The sequence below is a fragment of the Chenopodium album genome, chromosome 16 (genome assembly GCF_948465745.1).
Source record: "Chenopodium album chromosome 16, dcCheAlbu1.1, whole genome shotgun sequence".
NCBI classification, from domain to species: Eukaryota; Viridiplantae; Streptophyta; class Magnoliopsida; order Caryophyllales; family Amaranthaceae; genus Chenopodium; species Chenopodium album.
The window spans coordinates 36905601-36930047 of record NC_137849.1 but is presented as its reverse complement, the minus strand read 5'-3'; the positions used below and the strand labels follow the sequence as shown (position 1 = coordinate 36930047).

Sequence of the window (24447 nt, the reverse complement as noted above, 5' to 3'; positions counted from 1 at the left end):
AATTGACTTTAAATTTCTTTCTATGTCAAACCTTGTGTCCTCATCCTTATCATCCCTATGTTCCCCTCCCTCACCAACTCCCCTCAAACTGCCTTTCACCTCACTGTTGATATGCTCTAAATTTTTCTTCAACCACTCTTCATCATCATCAGAGTATAAGTCTTCCTCTCCCTCATCAACTTCTAACTCAAAATCACTCAAATCAGAATCAGAAGACTCTGTATCACCATCCTCATCAGTAAACACATCAGTGTCATCCCTTAAGCTCCTCACTCTTTCTTTTATTTTTCTCACTAAATCACCATGATTTCCAGCCTCATTCCCAACCTTAGCCTTACCCTTGTCTGCAGCGGTGAGGTTACCCTTCCCTTTATGTGTATTAGCAGTCACTTTCTCAGCCCTAGGAAGCCTCTCCTCAGCCTCTTTGTCATGTATAACAATGCCCTTTAACCTAGGGCTTCTCCTAAATGGCTCTTCTTCAGTGGGCTTACTAAGTTTTGGGCTGGTTTCAATTAGTTTAGGCCCACCCAACTTCTTTTTCAGTTTCTTCCTTTGTGTAGGGATCAGCTCATTCCCATCTATACATTTGAAGGGTGTTTTCTTAGTCCCTACAATTGGTTCATGACTGGTAACATACATCTCACATGCCCCCTCTTTGTTCACGGACTCCAGGAAACCATTCACCTCACCATCAACAAGCTCCCTTTTACCATTCACCCAAGACTTCCCCTTTTGTTTATACCAGCAACTAAACCCCCTAGGAACCTTCACATTCACATACACAAACCCATGTATAGCTGCTTGCCTCAAAGAGTGTACATCTATCTTATTTTTTTCCACATTTCTCATCCAATAAACCCACCCACCATCCCAAGTTAACACCCTCCTATTTTTACCAGCTAAAGAAGGTATAAAGGCACCCCCTATTGTAATTTTTAAGTTCACTGTGTCCATTCTGTAACAATTCCAACAAAAGCACACACAACAATAAACAATTTCAGTAATTACAGTAAACAACAATAAACAATTCACCAATTACAACAACTAAAAGCAATTCACATTGACTGTGCACTAAATTAACAGTAAACAAGTAAAGCTAACCCTAATTAACTAATTATTTAACACATTGGCATAATTAGGGTTATAATACTTTAATTCACATATTCCCAAAAAAGCATAATTTACCCTAATTAACAACCACAAATCCAACGAAATGTACTAAAAAAGGGTTTAAAGTACCTCTTGTAGTCAGGAATCTCGATTTCTATCAGCAAATTACCAAGCTTTTGGTCCCCTCCCCCTGTGGAAGATGACAAGAGAAGCTGATGTGTTGCAATTTTGTGGTTCCAGCTCGATTTCAACCACCCAAAGTGAATTTGTCAGTTTTTATAGAGAGAAAGTGAAAAATCAAAGGAGAGAGAAGCAGTTACAGTGAGAATCAAGAAGAAAAGGAGAGAGAGATGAAAATTGATGAGGAAGTGAGAAATTTGGTGAGAAATTGATTATGGAAGGTGAGAAAAGGAGGAGAGAGAGGTAAATCGTGTTTAAAAGAATTAAATTGGAGGGAAGTGACAGTTAGTTGGGCCCCACAAGAGTTTTCCGTCACCTAAGCTCAGATGAGGTGGTAAAACTGATGTTTAATTTTTTTATGAGGTGGTAAAGTAAATGTTTTTTTTTTTGGAGGTGGTAAATTCGACAAAGTCGTTATTTGAAGGTGGTAAAAATCAAAAAATCCTAATATATATATATATATATATATATATATATATATATATATATATATATATATAAGATTATTGTACATTAGATGTATACAAAATTTTTGGTCTTTCAAAAGTGGTACAATGTATGAAGTATTATTTTAGAATAGTAATCAAATAAAAGATCATTTTTATTTGGATCTTGCTAACGAGCACCCCGGGGCGTTAGTTAAGGAATAATTTTATTGGTTGAAAGAGTATTAAGTTAGGAATGCATGACAAAATCACGCGTCGTTCGGTGTAATTAATGTTAGTTTTACTCTAATATTTCCACTTTTAATTCTCTTATCTAAAGCTCCGGGGGCGCTAATTAGCTTTTGCCTTTTTATTTATAGACAACCGATCAAAGGTCATATGTTCTTTTTGACGATTTAAAACCTTATTATTATTCAACTTTAGAGGCAAGCTTACAATAAAGATATTGATAGTATATACTTATGTAGTCCGTATCTTCTACCACCTTGGGTCGGTTTTTCATGCGAACATGCTTATGTTTTGAGATAGTGACCACCTCTACGTACACTTCTTACGAACGGACATATTAATTGTTGTCTGGCCAAAATCTTTGAGAAGTTGTATATGCGTCAATAGTCTTGTTCGGTAAAATTGACTTTTATTAGCTCTCTCGTTAGAAATTGGCATTGACTTTTTCTATGTGATCCAACCAATTGAACCAATGCACCAAATTGATATAGTATTCCGAACTTAGCTCAAAAAATTCATCTACTCATGGATGATGTTATACAGTTATATGTACTATCTATCAAAAAGTCAATCACACAACAGATTATGTTGTAGTATAAGAGTATAAGGCATTATACGTTTAAACTCATTAAGACATTTTTTTTGGGAGAAGGTTGTCCTAATTACTGTTTATGTACCTGAAAAATAAAATACATATTTACAATGATGATGATGGGCATGATCATGATATTAACCTTAAATACAACATCTACTGTCAACATCTCGATCTAAATATATGTTTAATTCACTTAATTTTTTTTTTTTGAATGGCATTTACTTTTTTGCTTATTTGATGTACTTTGAACTTAATTTTTTCTAAAAAAAAAAAAAATTTAATACAACCTTTTTTCCTAAGAGCTAACTAGCGCCCGTGGGTTCTTTAATAACAATTTAATACATTTTCTAAAATGATATTAACTTTGAAATACCAACTGGGGTTGGCGTGAGTGGCCCTCGGGTTCGAGCCTTGGGTATGGAAAAAATCCCAGATGGGAGGGATGCTGCACATCGAGGTACCCAAACTCCCGCGGTAAAAAACTTTGAAATACATGCCAAAATCATGCGTCAATTGGTATAATTTAGTAATCTCTATTTAATATTTGCACTTTTAGTCATTTTAATGAATGTCATCGATACGTTTGTTAGGTTTTGCCTTATTATTATATAAGAAAATTATATGCTTTGTAAACATGTATTGAACCAAAACATCAAATTATAAAAACATTTACAAATGTATTAAATGTTTAAAGTTTCACATTAGTAAATGTGAAAAAGTGAACTGTTAACACATCATAAATAAAAACGATAATATTACTTATATTTATAAAATAGTAATGTAAAGATACAATATTAGGTCAAAGTTAATATATAAATTGAGCACAACGTCAAAGTGATTCACTTATTTAAAAAAAAATTTGTATCAGAGATTCAGATGTAGATTAATAAAATGGAAAATTTGAAGCCATACAAATATACATTAAATTCATTCTACATTTACACAATATTATTTATACTTCCATCCGTTCCATAATTTTTGCCTCCGTTTGCCTTTCGGAACTTCATAATATAATCACGAAACCACCCTATGCTAATTAAGGGGTTGCCTAATAAAAGGAAAACAAAAAACAGCAAGCCATCCCAAGTTTTGAGGGAAAGAGACAGATTGGAATTCATCAAAACAATCTCCAAAATAAGAGGAGAATAACAAGGGATGATCGGGTAAATAGGAGACATTGACGTTAAACTAGCTACAATCATACATCCCATTTTTCTCGCAATGAATAATTTATATACACTAATATGACAATTAACAGGTCAAAAGGTGTAGCTTAACCCCCAAAAGGCTAAAATGAAGTGTAAAAAAAATAATCAAATATTCTAGAGGGGCAGAAGAATGTGATTTACTCTGTCAATATCATAGCCAATTCTTTGCAAAAAGGCATCCCAATAATTACAGGGTCACTACCTACCTACAGTCATCGGCTAGTTGTAAGAGGATGCCGGAGACATGGCTCCATCTGATCTTCTCGCTGTTTGTCCAGAAACAGATGACTTGTCAGACCCGCGAACATTGTACCTTTCATACACCTTTTCACGATTCTCCGACCACCATGTTTCCGCCTGATGTTCCCCGAATCTTCTTCGGCTGCATTATTGATGGAAAGATATGTTAAACCTTGGCATATATAGACCGCTAAATTTAGAGTGGTTTTACGAGGACATGTTTCAAGGAGGTAGCTCATTTAACACAATGTTTCTTTATCGATGATTTAGGTAGTGCACCTTGAATCACCCAATTTACAAAATGACGTGAATAATTTAGTGAAAATATCTTCGATGAACAAAAAATCCATGTCATTTTCTTCTATCAGTTGTATTAACTGCCTTGTGATGTAGATGCATAATGCATGGTTTAACTTTAACAGGCAGACTTTTCTCAACGTCATCATACTCTCAAGGGCCAAAAGAAATATTAAGACGCAAAAATCTGGAATATTTACCTGAAGCGCACTCGTTTGAGATCTCTAGTTCCATCTCGAAGGGCAACCAGAGTGATATAAACACCAGGTTCATACTGTTCAATCCACTCTGCTTCAACTTGACTATTATTATTAGCTGCTGATGGAACTGGACTTTTTGACCTACTACTATTAAAGCCATCTTGAGATGATGCCGAAAACCGAGCATCAGTGGCATCAGAAACACTGCTGCTGCATGTCTGCAGACCACCAGCAGCAGCTGACAGTTTGGCATGTAACTGATCCTCTCTACCCTTCAAGGCTGCAAAACTCTCATTCAGCTGGTAACTGTTTTCATTGAGCATGTATGATTCCCTAGGTGACTGTAAAGGTCCTTGAGTTCCGTTTGTCATGGACAAATCAACTCCAGTTAACGAGGAGATGGGACCATTCATAGGATCGGATCTTAAAACATGCTCTCCGCTTGCATCAGCAGAATGGATACCATTTGGTTCCAAGCCATTTGGTAATTGTGGCATCTTTATGTTCTCTAAATCATAGGCCCCAGGTGGCAACCTCTCAGCCATATCTTTGAGCTGAAACAAGAATTGATATATATAATTGTGAACCCATCTTCACAGAAGCATCCTCCACATAAAAACAGAATTAAACACAAAGAAATCACTAAATTAAGGAGAAAACTAAACTTGGTCCAAAACATTATTTTTAATGCATATCGCAATCTTACCTAAAAAAACCTTCTAGAAGGGAATGGGATAGTATGAAACATAATAAGGTAGCGCAAACAATGGGAAGGATAGCATTGGATTTTGGAGACATTTGCTAAGGGATGAACAGAGCACAACGCATTGTCAAAGGAGATAATATCTTAAGGATCAGCAGAGAAGAGAAATGTTTTACTAGTAAAAAGAATTCAATTTGAAGTTGAAAGTAGCATAAACGAAATATAAAACTCAGCTTCGTAAACTTGCACAATTATGTAGCACCAGATATTATAACATTAACTTCAATAAAATGATATCAAAAAGTGTTGAAATAGAGATTCGGATAAGAACCTGTGCAGTAAGCGACTTTATTACATCCTTAGCAGCTTTAGTTTTTGCAGTTTCATCAGCAGCAAGCGCCATAGCTTCTTGAGTTTTCTTTGACGATTTTTGAAGCTCTAACTCTTGAAGTTCACATCGCTGCTGCAAGCTCTCAACCTTACCAGATAAAGACCAATTAGATAAAAGCATTAATTCAAATGACTGCTAGAAAACATACATGGGAGGTATATAACATACCTGTGCACGCAATTTAACTACTTCTTGATTTAGGAGTTCATTAGTCTTCTTCAAACTGTCAGAAATACTTTTAGAGAAAGACAAGCCGGAAGTCGTAGGAACCGGAGTTGCTGAACGTGGAGGACTTGGCTTACGTGAGAAAGGTGACACTGGTCTGGAAATGGAAGTAGCAGCTGCTGTTGTAGCAACTGGCCTTGGTATTGTCTGCTTTACATCAGCACTACCAGATAAAACGACGTCCTTCAATTGTAACATAGGCGTTTGGGAAGTCTGAATCAGCGAGAATGTCTCAGCTTTCTTTCCCTGCTTGGCAGCTTTAGTATCTAATTGTTTAATTAAATCCAGGTTGGGAGGTAGCATTGACTTTGACAATCTTAATTCTGCTTTATCTAATTTATCTTTGTTTTCACCTGAGAGCCGAGGCCCAGAACTTTTTCCTCTATTGCTGCCACCTTCCAAAACTTTACTCAATTTGGCATAACAAGTATCACATACACGATAAGGTTTACTAGGATTTGGAGCAAGAGCTGCCCTAAATGCTTTCTTTGAACTACAAGAATGACAGTGGACAAGTCCACAATTGTAGCAGTTATGCCTTTTTCGAGTAAATCCAAAAGCCTGCCTACAAGAGGAACACTGAGACTGCTCAGCTCCAGATACCCATTTGTGAAGACATATAGCTGCTGTGTAAGTAGAACCACAAGTGATATATTTAACATGTCTATCCTTTAAGGCCTCAATCAAGGTTGGTGTCTTTCGGTCCTCTATATCTCCATGACCTAGCCTCCCATTTGCTCCCTTTCCCCAAGTGTAAACTTCATTCCTGGATGTTAACGCCGCCACATGATATGCACCACAGGCAATCTCTTCGACCATTTCACCACCAAGCCTATCTTCAACCAAACAAGGTAGTTTTCCGTCAGAAAAAGGATTTCCAAGCTGACCATAAACTGTACTCCCCATGGTAAATACATGACCCATAGTAGTCAACCCAACAGTTAAACTATGTCCACAAGCAACTTTATGAAAGTTGTATTCAATAAGTGATGGCACACAAGTTGGTTTCAGACGGGGCTCTTTATCACCTTGACCAAGACGATTTTTATCTCCGTCACCCCAAGTGAAAAGTTTTCCTGATGAAATGCTAGAACTGGATTGATTTACGATAACTTCAACCACAGCTGCAGTATGCCAAACCCCACATGCAACAGCAATTGTCCTCAAACCTGATAGAGAATCCACCTCTCTTGGATAAGGAATATTTTCACGGTCTCCATGGCCTAGGACACCAAAGGTTCCATCACCAAATGTAAAGAGCTGCCCAGTTGATGTTATTAAAGCAGTATGCCATGGACCACAAGTTACAGAAGCCACTTGGAGACCTTCAAGAGGTCCGGCAATTCTCTTTGGTATCCAATGACTAACTTCATTACCATGACCAAGAAGCCCAGCATTATGAGTGCCATCACCCCATGTGTACAACTCACCAGACATTGTTACAGCACAGCTATGAAACTCACCACATGCAACAAAATCAACATTATAAGCAACTAAAGATTCAACTAAACGAGGTTGAAAAACATCCTTCCCCACACCATGCCCCAGCCTACCTCCAGATTCTTCACCCCAGGTGAAAACTTCGCCTTGCCTTGTGACAAGAGCGGCATGCCGGACACCACAAGCTATGAGGTGTACATCCAGAACAACATTAGACTCCAATGGCTTGGGAAGAAGAAGATCTGCTCTTGTGCTAACAAAATTTACACTTTTATCAGGTCCAGCCTTGAAAGAATTCTCACATATAACCTCGCCCCAAATGTACACATCCCCAAGAGCATCACAATCATCACCTGCAGATCCATGACTAGAAGTGCTGGGTGCACTAGAAACACTAACCCGGAAAACATCTGAAGCAGATCCTTTTGCTTGCATATTTGTATTTTCTGAAGCTACATGTGATTTCTCAGAAGACATAAAGTTGCCTGACTGATTATGTTTAGGAGAGAAACCACCATGAAAACTAAAAGAGTCTTCAGGTGAGCTAAGATATCTTGTCAAGGTAAGAGAGCTGTCACTTGGACTACTTGATGTCAAATCTTTGTTTTCCTGCAATCAATTATCAAAAAATTAGCTTAAAATTCCTTTGGATTTACAAACATGAGAAACAGCAACCAAATTTCTAAGATTATGATAGTTTCAAATGTTTACTTGTAAGGAAAGGCCTTCATCATTCCATCCGTCAATTTTCGAGCGTCCACCTTTCCCTGCAGAGACGAGTGCTGTGAGACCAGCAATCCACACCTCAGCCTCAACTTTCTCCTTGCAGATCTGAAAGGCACAATAAACTTTTAATCATAGCCAGACATGATAAACTATGACCAAGACAATAACTAAAGCGTTGTTACCAACCAGATCAAGAGATCGTTTTCCGTTATTGTATATAAGGGAAAAGGACAAATAATCCTTGTCTGGACGCAAATACCTTCTAAAAACAGCCTGGAAAACAGAGATAAGAGAAAATGTTTAGTTGGAGTTATTAAAACATCAAGTATAACTCCAATACTTGCAAGTATTGCCCAAAAAATAAAACTCACAGTTCTTTGTCCAGGAATAACTTTTGAGACACAAGATAGCTTTATACTTTTCTCACCACCACTAGACAACCAAATCAATGTTGTTTCATCCTGTCATATTACAGAATAAACCGCATGGTCAGCAAAAGAGAGATCTGCTAAAAAGTACATATAAAGATGGTAATCTGACTAGCAATAATAATCTACTAGGTTAAACGTCGAAAGAATCCACTACAACGTAAATGAAACAGAACGTTACGTGCTTAGAATTGAAGACAGGAACATATACTATACACGAGTAAATTGGTAGATGATTAAAAGGCATCATCTACTTGCATTTGGGGAAAAATAGATCGATAGAACAGAGAAAGAAGATAGCTAGAAATCCCTGACTCGACCCAATAACCTGACCCGACCCAATAAACCGACTTGAACCTGAACCGAACAACCCGAATTTGACCCGATTTGACCCAAATATCATATTTTGTAAAAATATTAAGTTTTACATTATTTTTAATAGTTTTTAATCACAACCCAAAAATCTAACCCGAACCCGACCTAATGACCCGAATTGCCACCCACTGGAAGTTAAAATAAGCTAATAGCGATCGAAGCATCAATAATGATCAATTTCGAAACCCTATGAATGCACAGCTTACAAGTGTCATCTATAGACACATATGCTTAAGCAGGTCCTAATTCTATAAACTTTGTCGCTGCAATTAAATTAATATTCAGCTAAGACATGAGTCAATGTGTACTAAGAGTTACTAAGAAATATAAAAATCCCAGAATTATCAACAGAGCACAGTTTGTTTACTACATAGAAACTCTTAGATCTTGTTTAATGAAATTTCACAGTAATCCAAAATTGAACAATTGTTGCTTCACTTCAACTTCATATCTATAACCAAGTTTCCTCATTGCACTAGTAGTTGCATGGTTAAAGTTCAATTGTAATTTGCACCAATGTTGAAATCTATCATTCTTTATCATTTCTATGGCAGAAATTCCTAAAGGCCAACATCAACACATGCCACACCACTACAAGTCTACAATTGAAAAGATTAGTCATTCAAGATTATATGACCTAATGACCTCCATCTAGGATCTGCAACTACAGCTTACAGTACTTGACTGATTCTAAGCCTAATCTTATGTCATGAGTCAAACAATCTCCACTTCTCATATACTCCCTCTGTCCCTTTTTTTTTCCCCCATTTGACTTTTCACGGTCTCCAAGACGTGTCTTCAACCGTATATATCTCTATTTTTATACGCGTAAAAATTACAAAAACTTGATATTAATAAAATATACAATGAGGCGATTCTAACAAGATCTCACTTGAATATATTATAACTTATAGGTTAGCGAGAATTCATGGTCAAAGTTTTATTAGTTTGACCCATATATTTGCAATGGGGCAAAAAATAAGGGACGGAGGGAGTACTCCATAAGTGATTTACAAACTTCATTGAAACAATTTCATGAAATAGATAAAGCCATCGCAAAAATTCAGATCAGATAAACAGACAAGCCTATTGGACAACAATAATATTACTATTTTCCATCACTTTTCCAACTTAGCTTTGAACTCATCACACAATTCTACTAAAAGATTTATTTTTCTTTTCTTTTTTTTTTTTAATCCCTCTTAACCAACTAAATATTAAGTCAAGAAACACCATTGTGACACACCCATCATGAGAGTTCACTTTATAAGTCCAACGAGGTTTCACCTTAAAACTATATGGCAATGAAATGAGTAGACCCTTAGGCCTTCGCCTTATAAAGTGAACACAACTTTCTCTTCAATGTGGGATACATATTCCAATATTCCCCTCTACTTTACACTTCATTAACGTGGGGCAACACTTTCACTTACATGTGGGTTAGTCCATGGATTAAACCCTCCCCCTTGCACATGAGTTGTTCATATTACTAGCACATAATCACATATCACAACTCAATCCAATCCAACCCAACCTAGCTCTAATACCATGTTAAACAAGCCTAGCCGCACCCTTCACGAGAGTCCACTTTATAAGTCCACAAGGAGCTTTTACCTCAAAACCATATAGCATGAGAGGAGAAGCCTCTTAGCCTTATAAAATGGACAGAACTTTCTCTTCTCTTCAATGTAGAATACACATCCCAATACTTACTTTTTTACATTTGTTTGATGTGGGACAACACTTCCACTCGCATGTGGGTCCATGGGCTCAACATTCCACATTCTAAAAAAAATTCCAACACTAGGTCAAACAAACTTCATACTAGCAACACATTCATGATGCTAGTGGTAAGTGATTGACTTAGCATGTATCTTAACGTCTCTCTTTCTTAAGATCTTGAAACTAGTGATTGTTAAAAAGAAGATAACAGTAATAAGCTCTTATGAACCAATACTATTAATATTTTTGCAAACTCGACCCTTGTTTCTCAATAGATTAGATATTTCTATTCCAAAACACAATCAAAAGATGGAAAGAGCATTATATAACTTAAGACCCCAAAATTTAAAATTCGGTAAACACATACATCATAGATGTTGAATAAGCAGAAGTGCATATTGGCAAGAGCTGAAGCATTCAGCTCTTCTACAAGACTACAACATATCTCCTACAAGACTACACAACATAAACAGACCACGGTTCTTTTAACAGTAATACATGGACACAAACAAGATAATGTAAAGGATAGTGTTGGAACGTTGGTTTTTATAATAAACAGAAGAGCACTGAACTTACACTAGAAAGTCTAAACGGACAAAATTTTGGCTTTCCCTTACGACCATATTTAAGCAACTGAGCACCTTTCTTCAAAGCTATCAATGCCTGCATTTTAAATAAAAGTGAAACTGATTAGTTTATGAGGCCCTAATCAATATAGAATGAGTAGCCCTTACTAACTATTTTGACGACATCATTAACAATTTTAAATAAAGAGGGTTAATAGATAAAAGCAAGAGTAATCTAGGACATGCCAAGCTGGAAAGAGAGATAATAATATAAGTCGCAATAATCAAGAGTATACACCAACATCTTCAGAAATATGTGAATCACAACTCATGAAGTGCTCCCGTATATCTAGCAACCATTGTCTAATGTTCCAAAGTTGCCAGTACATTCTTCACAACTTAGAACAAGAATTTGTAAACTGTTATCAATAAACAAAGCTCGCCTGGATTTAAAACCACATTCATTAATTTTTATACATGATCATAAACGTAACCCATTTTTTCAAGGTTCTAAGCAAAATCAACAAAATGTACATAGGTTACAGGAATTACATAGGCATGCCAAACAATGATCAGCACCATCACAATACTAAAACCTCACCTATGAAAATCTTTCAAACCCCTTAAAGTTGCTATTTCCCCCTGCCCCCACAAGTCTAAAAGACAAAGCCTCCCCCTCCCTCCCCCCCCCCCCCCCCAAAGTTAGAGAGAAGATGATAATAACACAACCCATTTTTTTATACGACAACACGAGCATTTGCCAGCTCTACCAAAACAAAAACAAAAGGAGGAAAAAGGAATGTGATATGAGCGTAAATCCTACTTAAAACCCTCTTTAAAATCCCTCCTTGAGTAAACAATGTAGTTAATTCCAACCATGTATAAGCAAAATTAGTACACAATCTAAAAAGAACCCAACTTTTAAATTTTTAAACAATAATAATCAAAACAAAAATACAAAAAAAAAAAAGTTTTTTTTTTTTTATTCTTTTTTGAGGAAAAAACCATTATACTACATTCTTCCTAATTTCTAAAAAAAATTCATAAAAAAACCCCATTATACTACATTCTTCCTAATTTCTAAAAAAAATCATCAAAACAAAAATACAAAAAAACCCATTAAACTACATTCTTCCTACTTTCCTGTAATTTCAACCAAGTCAAAATTAACTTCAAATTGACCACCAAAATCAACTAAATTCCTCACATACAGCTAAAATTCGACGTCCCAAAAACAAAAATTGTTAAAACAAACCAAATTAAGCACAAAAAACAACAACAACAAATTGAGGAGAGAGAAAAACAACCTGCTCAATGTCACGATCGGCATTACCATAACTAACAAGATCTGCCATTCCATGTGAGAAATTCAACTAATCGCCTCCCTCTCCGATCTCTAACATCACTGCCTTTCATCCTCTTTCTACACTACCACCATTAAAATTCAACAAAATCCCCTTAACCTTGACCAAAAATCCCACTCTAAAAAACCCAGAAATTACACAATTATACTCCCCCAAAATTCAATTTTCAAAACCCTAGATCTAACTAATTCTATCTTCCCAAAAAAAACCCTTTTCCTTTTCCACCTCTACAACAACTCTAGTGCAGAGTTCCCACAGCAGATCAATCTTGCTTTTTACTAGCAATTGCACGAATTTCGAGGTAGCAATGAAATCTCGGAGTTTGAAGGAGGAGAGAGAAAGTACGGCGGCGAGAAGTTGCCGGCGGCGAGAACTCCGGCGAAGGAGGAGAAAGGAGGAAGAAATGAGGAGAGAGAATGTTTTTTTTTTGTTTTGTTTTTATTTTTTAATTTAACTTTTTATTGTCTGAAGAGAAAGAGGAGAGAGAGAGAAAAAAGAATTAAAGTTGCGGTCGCGTCCGCCTAAGTACAAGTCAAAGATGATGAAAGAACTGAAAGAGAGAGAGAAAAAATGTTGCTTTTTACAAAAATAAATAAATAAATTTTAAAATAATTTCAATATTTTTATGGTTTTGCTAGAATTATCAAAAGGCGCGAAATTGATTTTGGTATAGATTTTTTTTTTTTAAAATCTTGTTAATAGGGTTCGTGTACTATTAGATAACAATTTAAAAGCTTTCAAAAAACAAAATAACAATTTAAAATATTGTCTAAAATGTTATTATTAACTTGAAAATGCATGTTATAATTAAGGGCCTATTCGGATTTACTGAGCTGAGATGAACTGAACTGAATAAAATCGATTGAAGCTGTACTAAATTGAACTGAATATTTTGTGAGAGAAGGAAATTAAGAAATGAAATGAACTGATTAGAGCTGAATTGAACTTAAAATAAGGTGAAGAGAACAGGCCCTAAGTATTGATTGGTGTAATTAATACTTTTAACTATACATCCACTTTTAGCTAAGTCATCTGAGCAAGTGTTAGATTTTGCCGTTTTTTAATGTTAAGAAAAATTTAGAATATTGTTGAGTTTTGAAGTTCTTCTTACAAGGAGAACTCCTAATGTGATTTTGGTATAAAGTAGAGTATTAGATTGGACAATTCATATTTAAGAGTTGATTTATCTTATCTATTTTTATGTGGAGTGTAAACCTCCTGCTCAATTGTCTCATTTACTTATGGAGTATTAAACAATATGCTCTCTATATTTCGCTCATTTTAGGGCCTATTCTGATTTGTTAAACTGAACTTATTAAAGTTAAATTGAACTGAACAGAGCTGAAATGAATTGTGTATGATAGAAGGAAATTAGGAACTGAACTAAATTGAACTGAACTGAACTGACCTGAACTGAACTGAAATTAAGCTGAAAAGAACGAGCCCTGAGTTTGGTCCTTTATGCACTCACTTTTTTCCTTGTAGCTACTTTTTTTACTTGCAACCGAACCTACACTCAGGAATAGTAAGTCTTATGTAAATGTCATGGCTATTACATGGTAAATAAATTGAGACAAACAAAATAAAGTAATTATGTGTTTTTTTATTCCAAAATGGAATGACATTTTATTGTGAAGTATGTTATAAGTAGGGCTGCAAACGATCCGGAGCGAGCCGAGTTTTAGTCTGTTCGAGCTAAGTTTGATAAGAATTATTTGTGTTTGAACTATCTCGAGCTTGAACGAGCTTTTAAAAATCTTGTTCGAGCTAGGCTCGTTAAAAATTTGGCTTGTTCGAGCTTTGTTCACGAACATAGTCATTTGCATTTCATATTTAAGCTCGAGCTTGAACGGGTTTAAATAGGGCTTGATTAAATAAACGAGCCGAAATTTATCATTAAAAATATGATTTCTTTCCAATTTTAACACATCCATTTAATTTTATATAAGATATTTATATTCTTACTATAGAAAGAGGTAATGACGGAGTTTTCATGCCTTTACATGATGAAAGAATTAGTACTTTTTACAAATATCTATGAATAAAAGATTTATAAACTTTCCAAGTTTTAATTGGCCGTGAAAAAACTTATAAATGGACTTAAACGAGTTGTTCATGAACACTACCGAGTCGAAAATGATGTTGTTCGAGCTTTGTTCATTTATTTGACAAACTTAAGATTTTTGTTCAAACTTGTTTGTTAGCTTAACAAACAAGTTTTGACCAAGCTTTGACCAAGCTTGTTCGCGAGCAGTCCACGAACGTATCGGCTCATTTACACCTCTAGTTCTAAGTAAGGCTTAGCTTTTCAAATATCTTGTTTTAAATTCAATTTAAATAAAACTATATATAGGCGAATAAGTCCATATAAGTAAATTAAGTTTAGATAAGATAAAATAAGATAAGGTTTGATAACTACAAATAAGATAAGATAAGAATTGATAATTACAAATAAGATACAATAGAGATTTATAATTTCAATAAGAGCTAGATTTAATAATATCTTATATAAGACCTAATGTCCGATAAGGTTTTATAAGGTTCAATATGATAATATGAAGTTAATCAATAAGATAATCCAAGATAAGTGAAATTCAAATGAAGTAAGCGGGTTCTTGATCAACTTTGAATTGGATCGATTGCACTAAAGTTCGAGTTAAAAGTTGGTTTGGGATAGCTAGATAAATGAAGAGGGTCAATCAATACTCATAGAACTAATATAGTTTTTGGTTATAATCAGCAAGATTAACACTATAGAAGGAAAAAAAAATAGACTCATATTCCCCCCCCCCCTAAAATACTCCGATCTATAATAAAAAGAATCTTAACGGAACTACAACTCTCACGATTTTCAACTTCATTTTTTATAGGCTAACCTCTTTTAATTAAAGGAAAGCATCACCATTCCCCATTCTCAAACACTTGAGATTTGGAGAATTTATTTTATCTAGTGGCGACTTCAAAAGTTATAATTTGAATCCTCAACCAAGCTGATAGCTTAAATATATCCAATTATGGTATAGAATCACGTTACGTTGTATGGTTTAATCAATCTGAAGATTACATTTCTATCATGGTTCTCTACACATTGGCAATTTTTAACTATTGTCCAGCATTAACATTGACAACAACACTTTAACAACTACTTAGCTTCCTTCGTTCCAAATTATATGACAAAGCTTGACTTTGTGCATTATTCACATTACTTGCTTTGACTTCGCTTGTTTTCATGTTGAGAAAAAAAATATAGCCATGTAGGGTCTTGTTAGATTTGTCTCAACATCTATTTTTCAAATATCAAAATTTTTTAGTTGTTGCTAATATTTAATCAAGGATGATTACATTGGAAAATATGCATTGATAAACATGCCTAAATGAAATATGCCATCTAATTTGAAACGGATGGTGTATTATTATAAAAACCAACGTTCCAACACCCAAATTTTAGTATGAGTTTAGCAAATTTGAATATCCAATTTGTGCTTTAAAAATGAATTGTGCAAAGTTTTGGATACCATAATTAAAAGTTCTGTTTTCTTATTTAGTTTAACTAATTGTTTGATTTTCAAATATAAAGCACTTCATATTTAATTTAGGCAGATCAAGTTAGACTTTATTGCATTATTAGCTCTTTAGATGTGTATAATGAGTATTGATAATGGTGGCTTAATGAAAGAGTTTTAGGCGGCTTATAAGGAGACCAAAAAAATTCAAATCTAATGCTATTTTAATTTGGAAAATAAGAGTCACTATAATATTATATGTTTTTGTTGATTTGTTCCGAGTGTTTTTTTTACAAATCTATCAACTTTTCTCAATCAAAAATCTTTATATGGACAAGAATGAATGAGAAAAAAAAAATTCTTTTAAGATCTTTACTCCTAGCTTTCAAGTGTAACTAAAACAAAATAAAGGTGATATTCGGACTAAACTAGTAAGATATTATGAGAGACGAAGAGAAAATTATAATTTATGCATTTTATACTTTTCAATAATAGAATATTTAATTATGTGAGAAATGATTTTTTTTTTATTTTTTTTACGAGAAGAAAAAGGATTTCATTAATGAAAGATAGCCAAACGACACTTACAAACAATTCCTAGGAAATCTAAAATTCCAACACAAGTACAAATCACCTTAGAACTAGTTACATCGCAGATTTGATCAATGATCGCCTTAATAAAAAAATTCATCCAAAACAATACAATCTGTGAGTTAGCACTAATTCGGCTTGAGATCCACTAATGAGTAGTTGTTTGGGTGAAAAAACTCATATGACCGTCTAGATACTTTCGGAAATGATGAAACCCTAAATCTTCAAATTTTAGCACACGAACAAACAAAGAAAATAACCCTAATTGAATAAACATCATCATAAATATGGGATCCATTTATTGAAAGCAATTAAAAAGTTTTTTGGGTCTTACCACCGGTAAAAACACCGGAGTAAGCCCCTACAAAAATTTACAATTGAGATTAGAAGAAAAGAGATGAAAGAGAAAGAGAGAAAAGGAAAAGAGTGAAGGAAAACCTTCAAAAAATCAGAAAAAATATAGCAATGGAGGCTAGAAAAACCCTTCTAAGGGGAAACCCTAGAAGGAACCAAAAAAACCCTCCCGTGAGAAATGAGTCAAGTATGATAGGATTTGCGATAGAAATAAAACACTACTAATTGTAGAGTCAACCCATCAAATGGACTCTTAGGTAGCTATAAATGAAATTGAAATAATCTATGGAAATTACAATCTATGCCTACATTGGATTGTCATTGTCTTCATTGATTTGATTAGAGATCTCCTTTTCTTTGTGTTAGTGTTAAGTTTTAGCAAAACATTATACACTCGACACATGTGCAAACGTCAAGATGAAAAAGACTTAGATGGACACAAGAGGGAGATTAATAGCTAATGCATAACATATACGGAAGTACATCGATTTACACCTTCATATATCCTGTATTAGTTACACTCAAGGTTTTTGTCTATTCAATTTATTTTAGGTTGACAAATTTATCTTGTTTGAACCTATCTTATTGGGGATCTTTTGAAAATCAGACAAATTCGCTACAACTAAGATCATTCCCGCATAGTGTTGGCACTACATTCAATATGAGCTTTCTCCAAAACGATCGTGAGCTAGGTAATCTGTAATTTACGCAGTAAATATAAGATTATTGTTATTGGTCTCATGAATAGTACACGTATGGAACCAAAAATCTAAGCAGAAGAAACACTTTACCCTAAGCATTCTTATTAAATTTGTCACTATTAGCTTAATATTTAATTAAATTAAAATGAACTCGTATCTTTCTTAGCTTATAACTTAAGTATAAACAATCTTTCCTAGAATCTGAAATCTTTTTATCGAAGTGTACAATGCCCTAGATACGGTGGTAGGTTAGCAACTTTGTTTCCTTAATGGTTGATGCATTTTACTTACTTTGATATTATTATGGTCCCACTTATTAGCAAGTTTGGTGATGCCTTCATAAATGGAAGATCACCTACTCACTGTACATATTGAATTGAGTTTATGGTTGCACGATTTGATGATCATACTTAAAGGGTAAATTTTTTTCCCATTTTATAATTATGATTTTTGGTGTATGCAATTACTTATTTTGATGTTTTGGCATATGCATTGGTTCTTGAATCTTAATTACATTAGTAAATTTGAGGAAAGACCGAAAATGATTCAAATTGTGAAAATTCGTTATATTTAGATCTAGTTGTTTATCACAAATTGTGAAAACTTGTAATAAACAATAAAAATAGTAAGGCAAATTTGTTAGGAAAGACCTTTTAAAAGCACCATTTTGTGAAAAAAACCCTTTTAAAAGCATTTTGGTTTAAAAAACCCACTACGTCCATTATTTTTGCAAGAGGATACCTATTTACTTAATTAACCTCTTATTTACTTAATTAATCTCTAATTTCCTCCCATTTCTTCTAACTAACCTCTAACTCATCAAAATACTTAATAATTAGATTTAATTTATATATATAAATAAACCACCACTCTAACCACCAACCAACCACCTTTCCCTTCCCCTTCCCCTTCCCCCTCCCTTGGCAGCAACCCCCACCCCCATCGAACCCGCTGCTCGGATCCCCCCCACCTCCGGCGACCTACCTCCACCGCTGGCCGACCCTCCCTCTCTTATCCCCGTCGGCGACCACCACCTTCCTTCAAATTTTTGGCTCTAGTTTACTCAAACATGCTCAAATCAAGTCCAAATCAAATGCAATTTTCTTCTAAATCACCCTAATATCACATATATACATAATCAAAGCCAAAATAAGCATCAATTGCAAGCAAGAAGCATAAAATTTAAAACCCCCAAATTGATTTTCTAGGGTTTTTTTAAATAAAAAAAGATGGTGGTCGCCGACGGGGATAAAGGGGAAAAAGAGGGTTGGATGGCGGTGGAAGTAGGTCGCCGGAGGTGGGGGATTTGGGAGGCGGATTGGTGGGGGGATGGGGTTGCTACCAAGGGAGGAGGAAGGGGAGGAGGTGGTTGGGGATGGTGGTTTGTTTTATAGATAAATTAAATGTAATTATTTAGTAAGTTGGTGGGATAGAGCTTAATTAGAAGAAATAGGAAATTAGAAATTAATTAAGTAAATTAGAGGGTAATTATGTAAATAGGTTTCTTCTCGCAAAAAAAATAAGCGTGGTGGTTTTTTTTTTAACCAAAAAGCTTTTAAAAGTCTTTTTTTTTTTTTTTTTTTACAAAATGGTGCTTTTAAAAGGTTTTTTTTAACAAATTAAACTCAATTTTTATTGGTCGGAAGTAATGTAAAAGGTGACTAGAGAAACATCACAACAAATAATGTTTAATTTATTTTTTCTCCTCACCATTTTCTATTCATGGCAACTAAAATGAGACAGAGAGAGTTTGCGTCACCCTTCCCCTCCAACGGCCAAAAGCAAATCTATATCAACCATTCAAGTAGTTCATCTTAGCGATTGGGGTCACATGATTCACTATCTAAAATGATCAATTTCAACCTCCAACGGAAAAAATTGATAGATAGAAAAGCTAACCATGTATAAATTACTTTAATAACAATCATGAAATTACGCAATGATAAGTATGAAAGCCGCCTTACAAGTATCTATAAATGTGATTAAAAAGCCCTTAAAGTAGATTTTCCACAAGGAAACAAACAAAATTAAGGCAAAATGTAAAGTTCATGCATAGTAATAATCAATCATCAACTCATGAAAAAAGCAAAAGTGAATAATGTGCGGCTAATGAAGGTAGACTTGTCCTACTTTGACCCTAACATTCCCCTTAATTTGGTCGGCCTTGTGTTCTTAGAAGGCCATCATCCGTATATGGTGCTATAAGTGACATCTTTGGTCCCTTTTTTAGGCATCTTATTGGGCATACAACATCACTTTCACTTCTTGTCCTAATCTATAATTATTTAGGCCCTATTTGATAATTAATTAGGCTATGTTTAGGTGACGTTATTTTTATTTAGTTTACAAAATGTTTTGTGTGAGACTGGACTCACGTGAGTTCGGGCTCATAAGCAAAAAGGCGAGGGCCTAATATATCCGACCAAAGCCCACGCGCCATTTTATAAAATGGCTGAATTTTTTCATTTTCATCATTTTCCTCAAATTTCGAGCGCCGTCATTTCCTCAAATTTTGAACGCCTTCATTTCCTCAAATTTCAAACCCTTTCATTTCCTTAAATTTCACAGGATTCAAATCTTTGAATTTCACAACATTCAAATCATAAAAATGGAGAAATCAAACAACACGATGTTAATTGAAGGAGAATCTGATTCACCGATAGAATCAATTTTGAGTTCAAGTACTGCTGAAAAAGGTATAATTTATTTAATAATTTTAGATCGTATTTAATTTTAGAATCAATTTCGACTTAATTTCAACTTTTAATTTGAATGGAAGGCTAATTTAATTTCAGATCGTATCTAATTTCAACTTAATTTTGACTTATAATTTGAATTTGTACAATCAATTTCGAGTTTATAAGTTTTCGCAAAAGCATTAATTCAACTTTGCATGCGATTTAAATTTGCATGCAATCAATTTCTATTTATTTTCGACTTAAAATTTGAACGGAAGGCTAATTCAATTTTAGATTGTATTTAATTTCGAGTTAATTTTGACTTATAATTTGCATGCAAAGGTATTTTAATTTCAGATTGTATATATAAGGTGTTTCAGTAAAGTAATTTAAATTTGATTCCAATTTATTGTGTATTGATAATTTTAAGCTGTGAAATTCAAATATACTAATATTAATGATGAATGCAGCAGATAATGTAATTATTGAAGAGAACACCAATCAAGATAGAGACGAAGAAGAAAGAGATGAAGATGCTGCATATATAATAGGTATGTTTGTCTGAAAATTATAATAATTAGAAGTATACTACACTGATAATTAAATGCTCTGTACTTATAATGATGTAATTGCCGACAATTACACTACTACAAAAATAAGCAAAGAGACCCGCTGAAATATCCTTTACAAACCGCCTATCAACGGGTCTCTATCTAAGGGGTCTGTCAGATAAACAGACCGCCTATAAGGATGGGGTCTGTTATTAAATGGAGAAAGAGCCGTTATGCAAAATACCAGGTTTGTTAGAGTACTTTTTTAGAATAATTTATTAAAGATAAGAGACCCGTTGTAAAAGAAATAGGGTATGTTTGCTAGATATAACAGACCCGCTAAAAGAGAAATGAGGTCCTTTTGAAAATTAAATTCAGATCCTATATCAAAGATATGGGGTCTCTTTGGTTTTTTATTTTTTTATTTAATTCATCAACCTGTAAGATCCGTTTTTAATCTAATAGGTTTGTTAGCCACCTTTAATTTTTTTTTTTCCAAAAAATCAAAAAAATAAAATATTTAAATGGCTTTTTTTTTCCAGCAATTTCTTCAATAATTACCTGTTAATTTTCTTTTAAAACTAATTAACCTGCATATATAATATGTAATTCAATAAAATTTCTTGACAAATAAATTTTTAAACCTACTTCATATATAATTCAATCAATCCCATTACAAAAAACATACCCATATAATTTTGTGCCACCCATAATTACACCATTACAAAAAAATAACTAACCCTTAACTTTCTCCCATTCTACCATGTACACCATTACAAAAAAAAAAACCATGGCACCATACATCAACCATTGTTTCCAAAAACATCAGCACGACATATATTCAAAAGTGTAAGTGCTGATTAAAAATTTGAACCAAAACGCAAGCAGTTACCATATTACTGTCTTTGATTTCGTCATTAGCTTAGTTTAGTTGCTTAAGCAAATATTCAACCCAAATATCTCGTATCTCATCAATTTCTTCTGCTGAATAAGCTTCTTGAGTAAAGAACTGCAATGTAAATAGCAAAAAAAAGAATTAAATAAGATCATGGAAGTAGTGTTAAATTTCAGTTGAAAACTGAATATGTGAACCAAAGCTCATAACTGAATTTCAGAACCAAACAAAAATTGAATTTCAGAACTTATTTTCAGAATTGAATTTTAGAACTAAATTCAGAACTGATTTTAGATCTGAATTTCAGGACTGATTTCAAGCAAGGGCAAGGCAGGGCAGGCGGTGTTGCAAGGCAGGGGGTGTGCAGGGTAGGGGAGTGTGCGTAGGGGGTGTGGGTGCAGCTGCCCTGCCAAGGCAAGGCGGCTGGTGCTGCCCTACCAAGCCAAGGCGGCTGGCTTCTTTTTTTTTTTAGCTCGAATATTTAGCTAATTCCTGCCATTTCTTAGGGGGGGGGGGGAATATACCTTTTTCATACATTTGGTGAATGATGGTTCAATCAACCCAAGAAAAAAAATAAATGAATTTACTTTAAGGAGGATGTCTTTGTTTAATGATTACGGAGTATTACTTAAAATACTAATATGTGTTACTTTAATCACAAAGTCATAGATAGAACGGTTTCATAGAGAATTTTTCGTGAAAGGCAAATATTAGATGATTTCAGCCACCAAATAAGTCTCTTGGGTGTAGGAAGAAGCATCTCAAAGCCTAAATACTACTGAGTTTCGAAATATTTATTAGAGGCAAAATTAAGTCTTTATAATACAATATACACAACATCAAACCTTTTTGGGGCTTTTATTTAGATTTTCGAGATCGATGTCAAAACTTCAAGTGATAATAGAGAATGTTTTTTAAGATTGTCAAAATTTATTTGAATTCATATACACTCACTAGTTGGTCACATAAAAGCCTAAAATGATCTTGAATCAATAAGGGGCGTACATACTTCATAGCAAACTATTTAAAAGGCATGCATTTTAATAGAATAAAATCAAATGAGTATCATAACACAATTACATTCAAACAAAATTCAAGTATCCAGTCCCAACTTAAGACTCGAATGCGGCTGCTGCTGCTGCCCTGCCAAGGTAAGGCGGCTGCTGCTGCGCTGCCTAGGCAAGGCTGCAGCTGCTGCCCTGCCAAGGCAAGGCTGCTGCTGCTGCGCTGCCTAGGCAAGGCGGCTGCTGCTGCTGCTGCTGCGCTGCCTAGGCAAGGCGGCGGCTGCTGACCTGTCAAGGCAAGGCGGCTGCTGCTGCCCTGCCTAGGCAAGGCTGCAGCTGTTGCCCTGCCAAGGCACGGCGGCTGCTGCTGCGCTGCCTAGGCAAGGCGGCTGCTGCCGCCCTGCCAAGTATAGCTAGGCAGAAATATTTTGGTTAAAGTGAGCAAATTTTGGTCAGAAATATTGAGTTGCAACAGCCAAAGTATCCGAAGTGCATAAGTTCTAACCTTGTCAGTAATCCATAATACCCTTTTTCTAAAATCTCGAGCATGTACCGGCACAAAACGTATCCATAATCCTTCTTGTGTTTAGGATGGCTAGGACACTACAACAGATCATTCATGAGTTACTTTATCATGTCCAAGACCTACAACATATCATTATATGTTAAGTTTAAAAAGAAAAAGTGAATACCTTTGGTTGCTTCCACCCAATATATGCATCATTTTTTATTTTCTTGATATCCTTGCGATGGACAACGCTAAATTGTTTGATTCCTCTACATAATTATGACAAGATCAAATGATAATAATGACAAAAATACCAATTACTTGAACATCAATACAAACATAATGAAGTCATTAAATGATTACTCAATTACTTAGTCATTGATGACTGTTTTAGCAAACTCAGGTATGCTGTCTGCTCCACTTGGGTCCAACCAATAGACTATCCCATTCCAAGGGCTAATAACAGCTAACATCCAATTTCGACTACATACAAATTACACGAAAAGTTAATAAAGTAATATATCAATAATTATCAGCTATTGTAGAGAAAACACATACTGCACGTACTTTTCATTATAAGGTGCAAAGAATAATTGGTTACGATTCTTTCCCTCATTGCACCCAAACACACAAGCTAAGTATGTCGACTGGTTTTCCTCTTCTATTGTTGGAGTCATTGGGGATAGAACATTGGAATCGCAAAATCCAAACATACCTGAAATTCCTTCTTCTTGACATTGCTCTTTCAAGTACCTTTCCCCGCCATCCATAAAAGGTCAAACATGTAAGAAGTTACTGAAAATAGAAATTCTCAAATCTTAAAAATGTAAATGAACTTACTTCATGAAAATATTCAAGTGAGCTGCTCCGATCTCTTTCTGGAAACACCAATTAAGAAAATCTTCATAGTCAAGAGTAACATTAACCACATGTTCAGTCAAAAATACAGTTTTTTGGAAACTTAAGGAGATGGATTCACTCCTCTTTTTCATTCCCAGAGCATGACTTTTTAATGATTGTAACCAACTAGTAGTCACTTTTTCACAATCTTCAGCACTGAAAAGATACATGTCAGTGCTTGATGTTTGGGATGATGCCGATCTTGGGGATGGAGTAGTCACGTCTTTTTCCAGGTGCACATCAGCCTTTCACATAAAAAAACAACATATATCAAGTAAATGCAACTCTTAAGTTAAAATAAATTCCAAACTAATTCAG

The 24447-nt window shown here is 34.6% G+C and overlaps 1 protein-coding gene across 1 annotated transcript; it reads right to left on the bottom strand.

Annotated features, from left to right (window-relative positions):
* Positions 1-3715: 3715 nt before the first annotated feature.
* LOC145586433 (PH, RCC1 and FYVE domains-containing protein 1-like) lies at positions 3716-12898 on the bottom strand. Its single transcript, XM_081643274.1, has 9 exons — positions 12388-12898; positions 11091-11177; positions 8361-8450; positions 8176-8262; positions 7975-8094; positions 5767-7872; positions 5539-5685; positions 4505-5058; positions 3716-4149 (listed from the first exon to the last, which is right to left on the bottom strand). The coding sequence occupies exons 1-9, from the start codon at positions 12433-12435 to the stop codon at positions 3987-3989; spliced, it is 3402 nt and encodes a 1133-aa protein (XP_081499400.1). The 5' UTR covers positions 12436-12898; the 3' UTR covers positions 3716-3986.
* Between the last annotated feature and the right edge of the window lie 11549 nt (positions 12899-24447).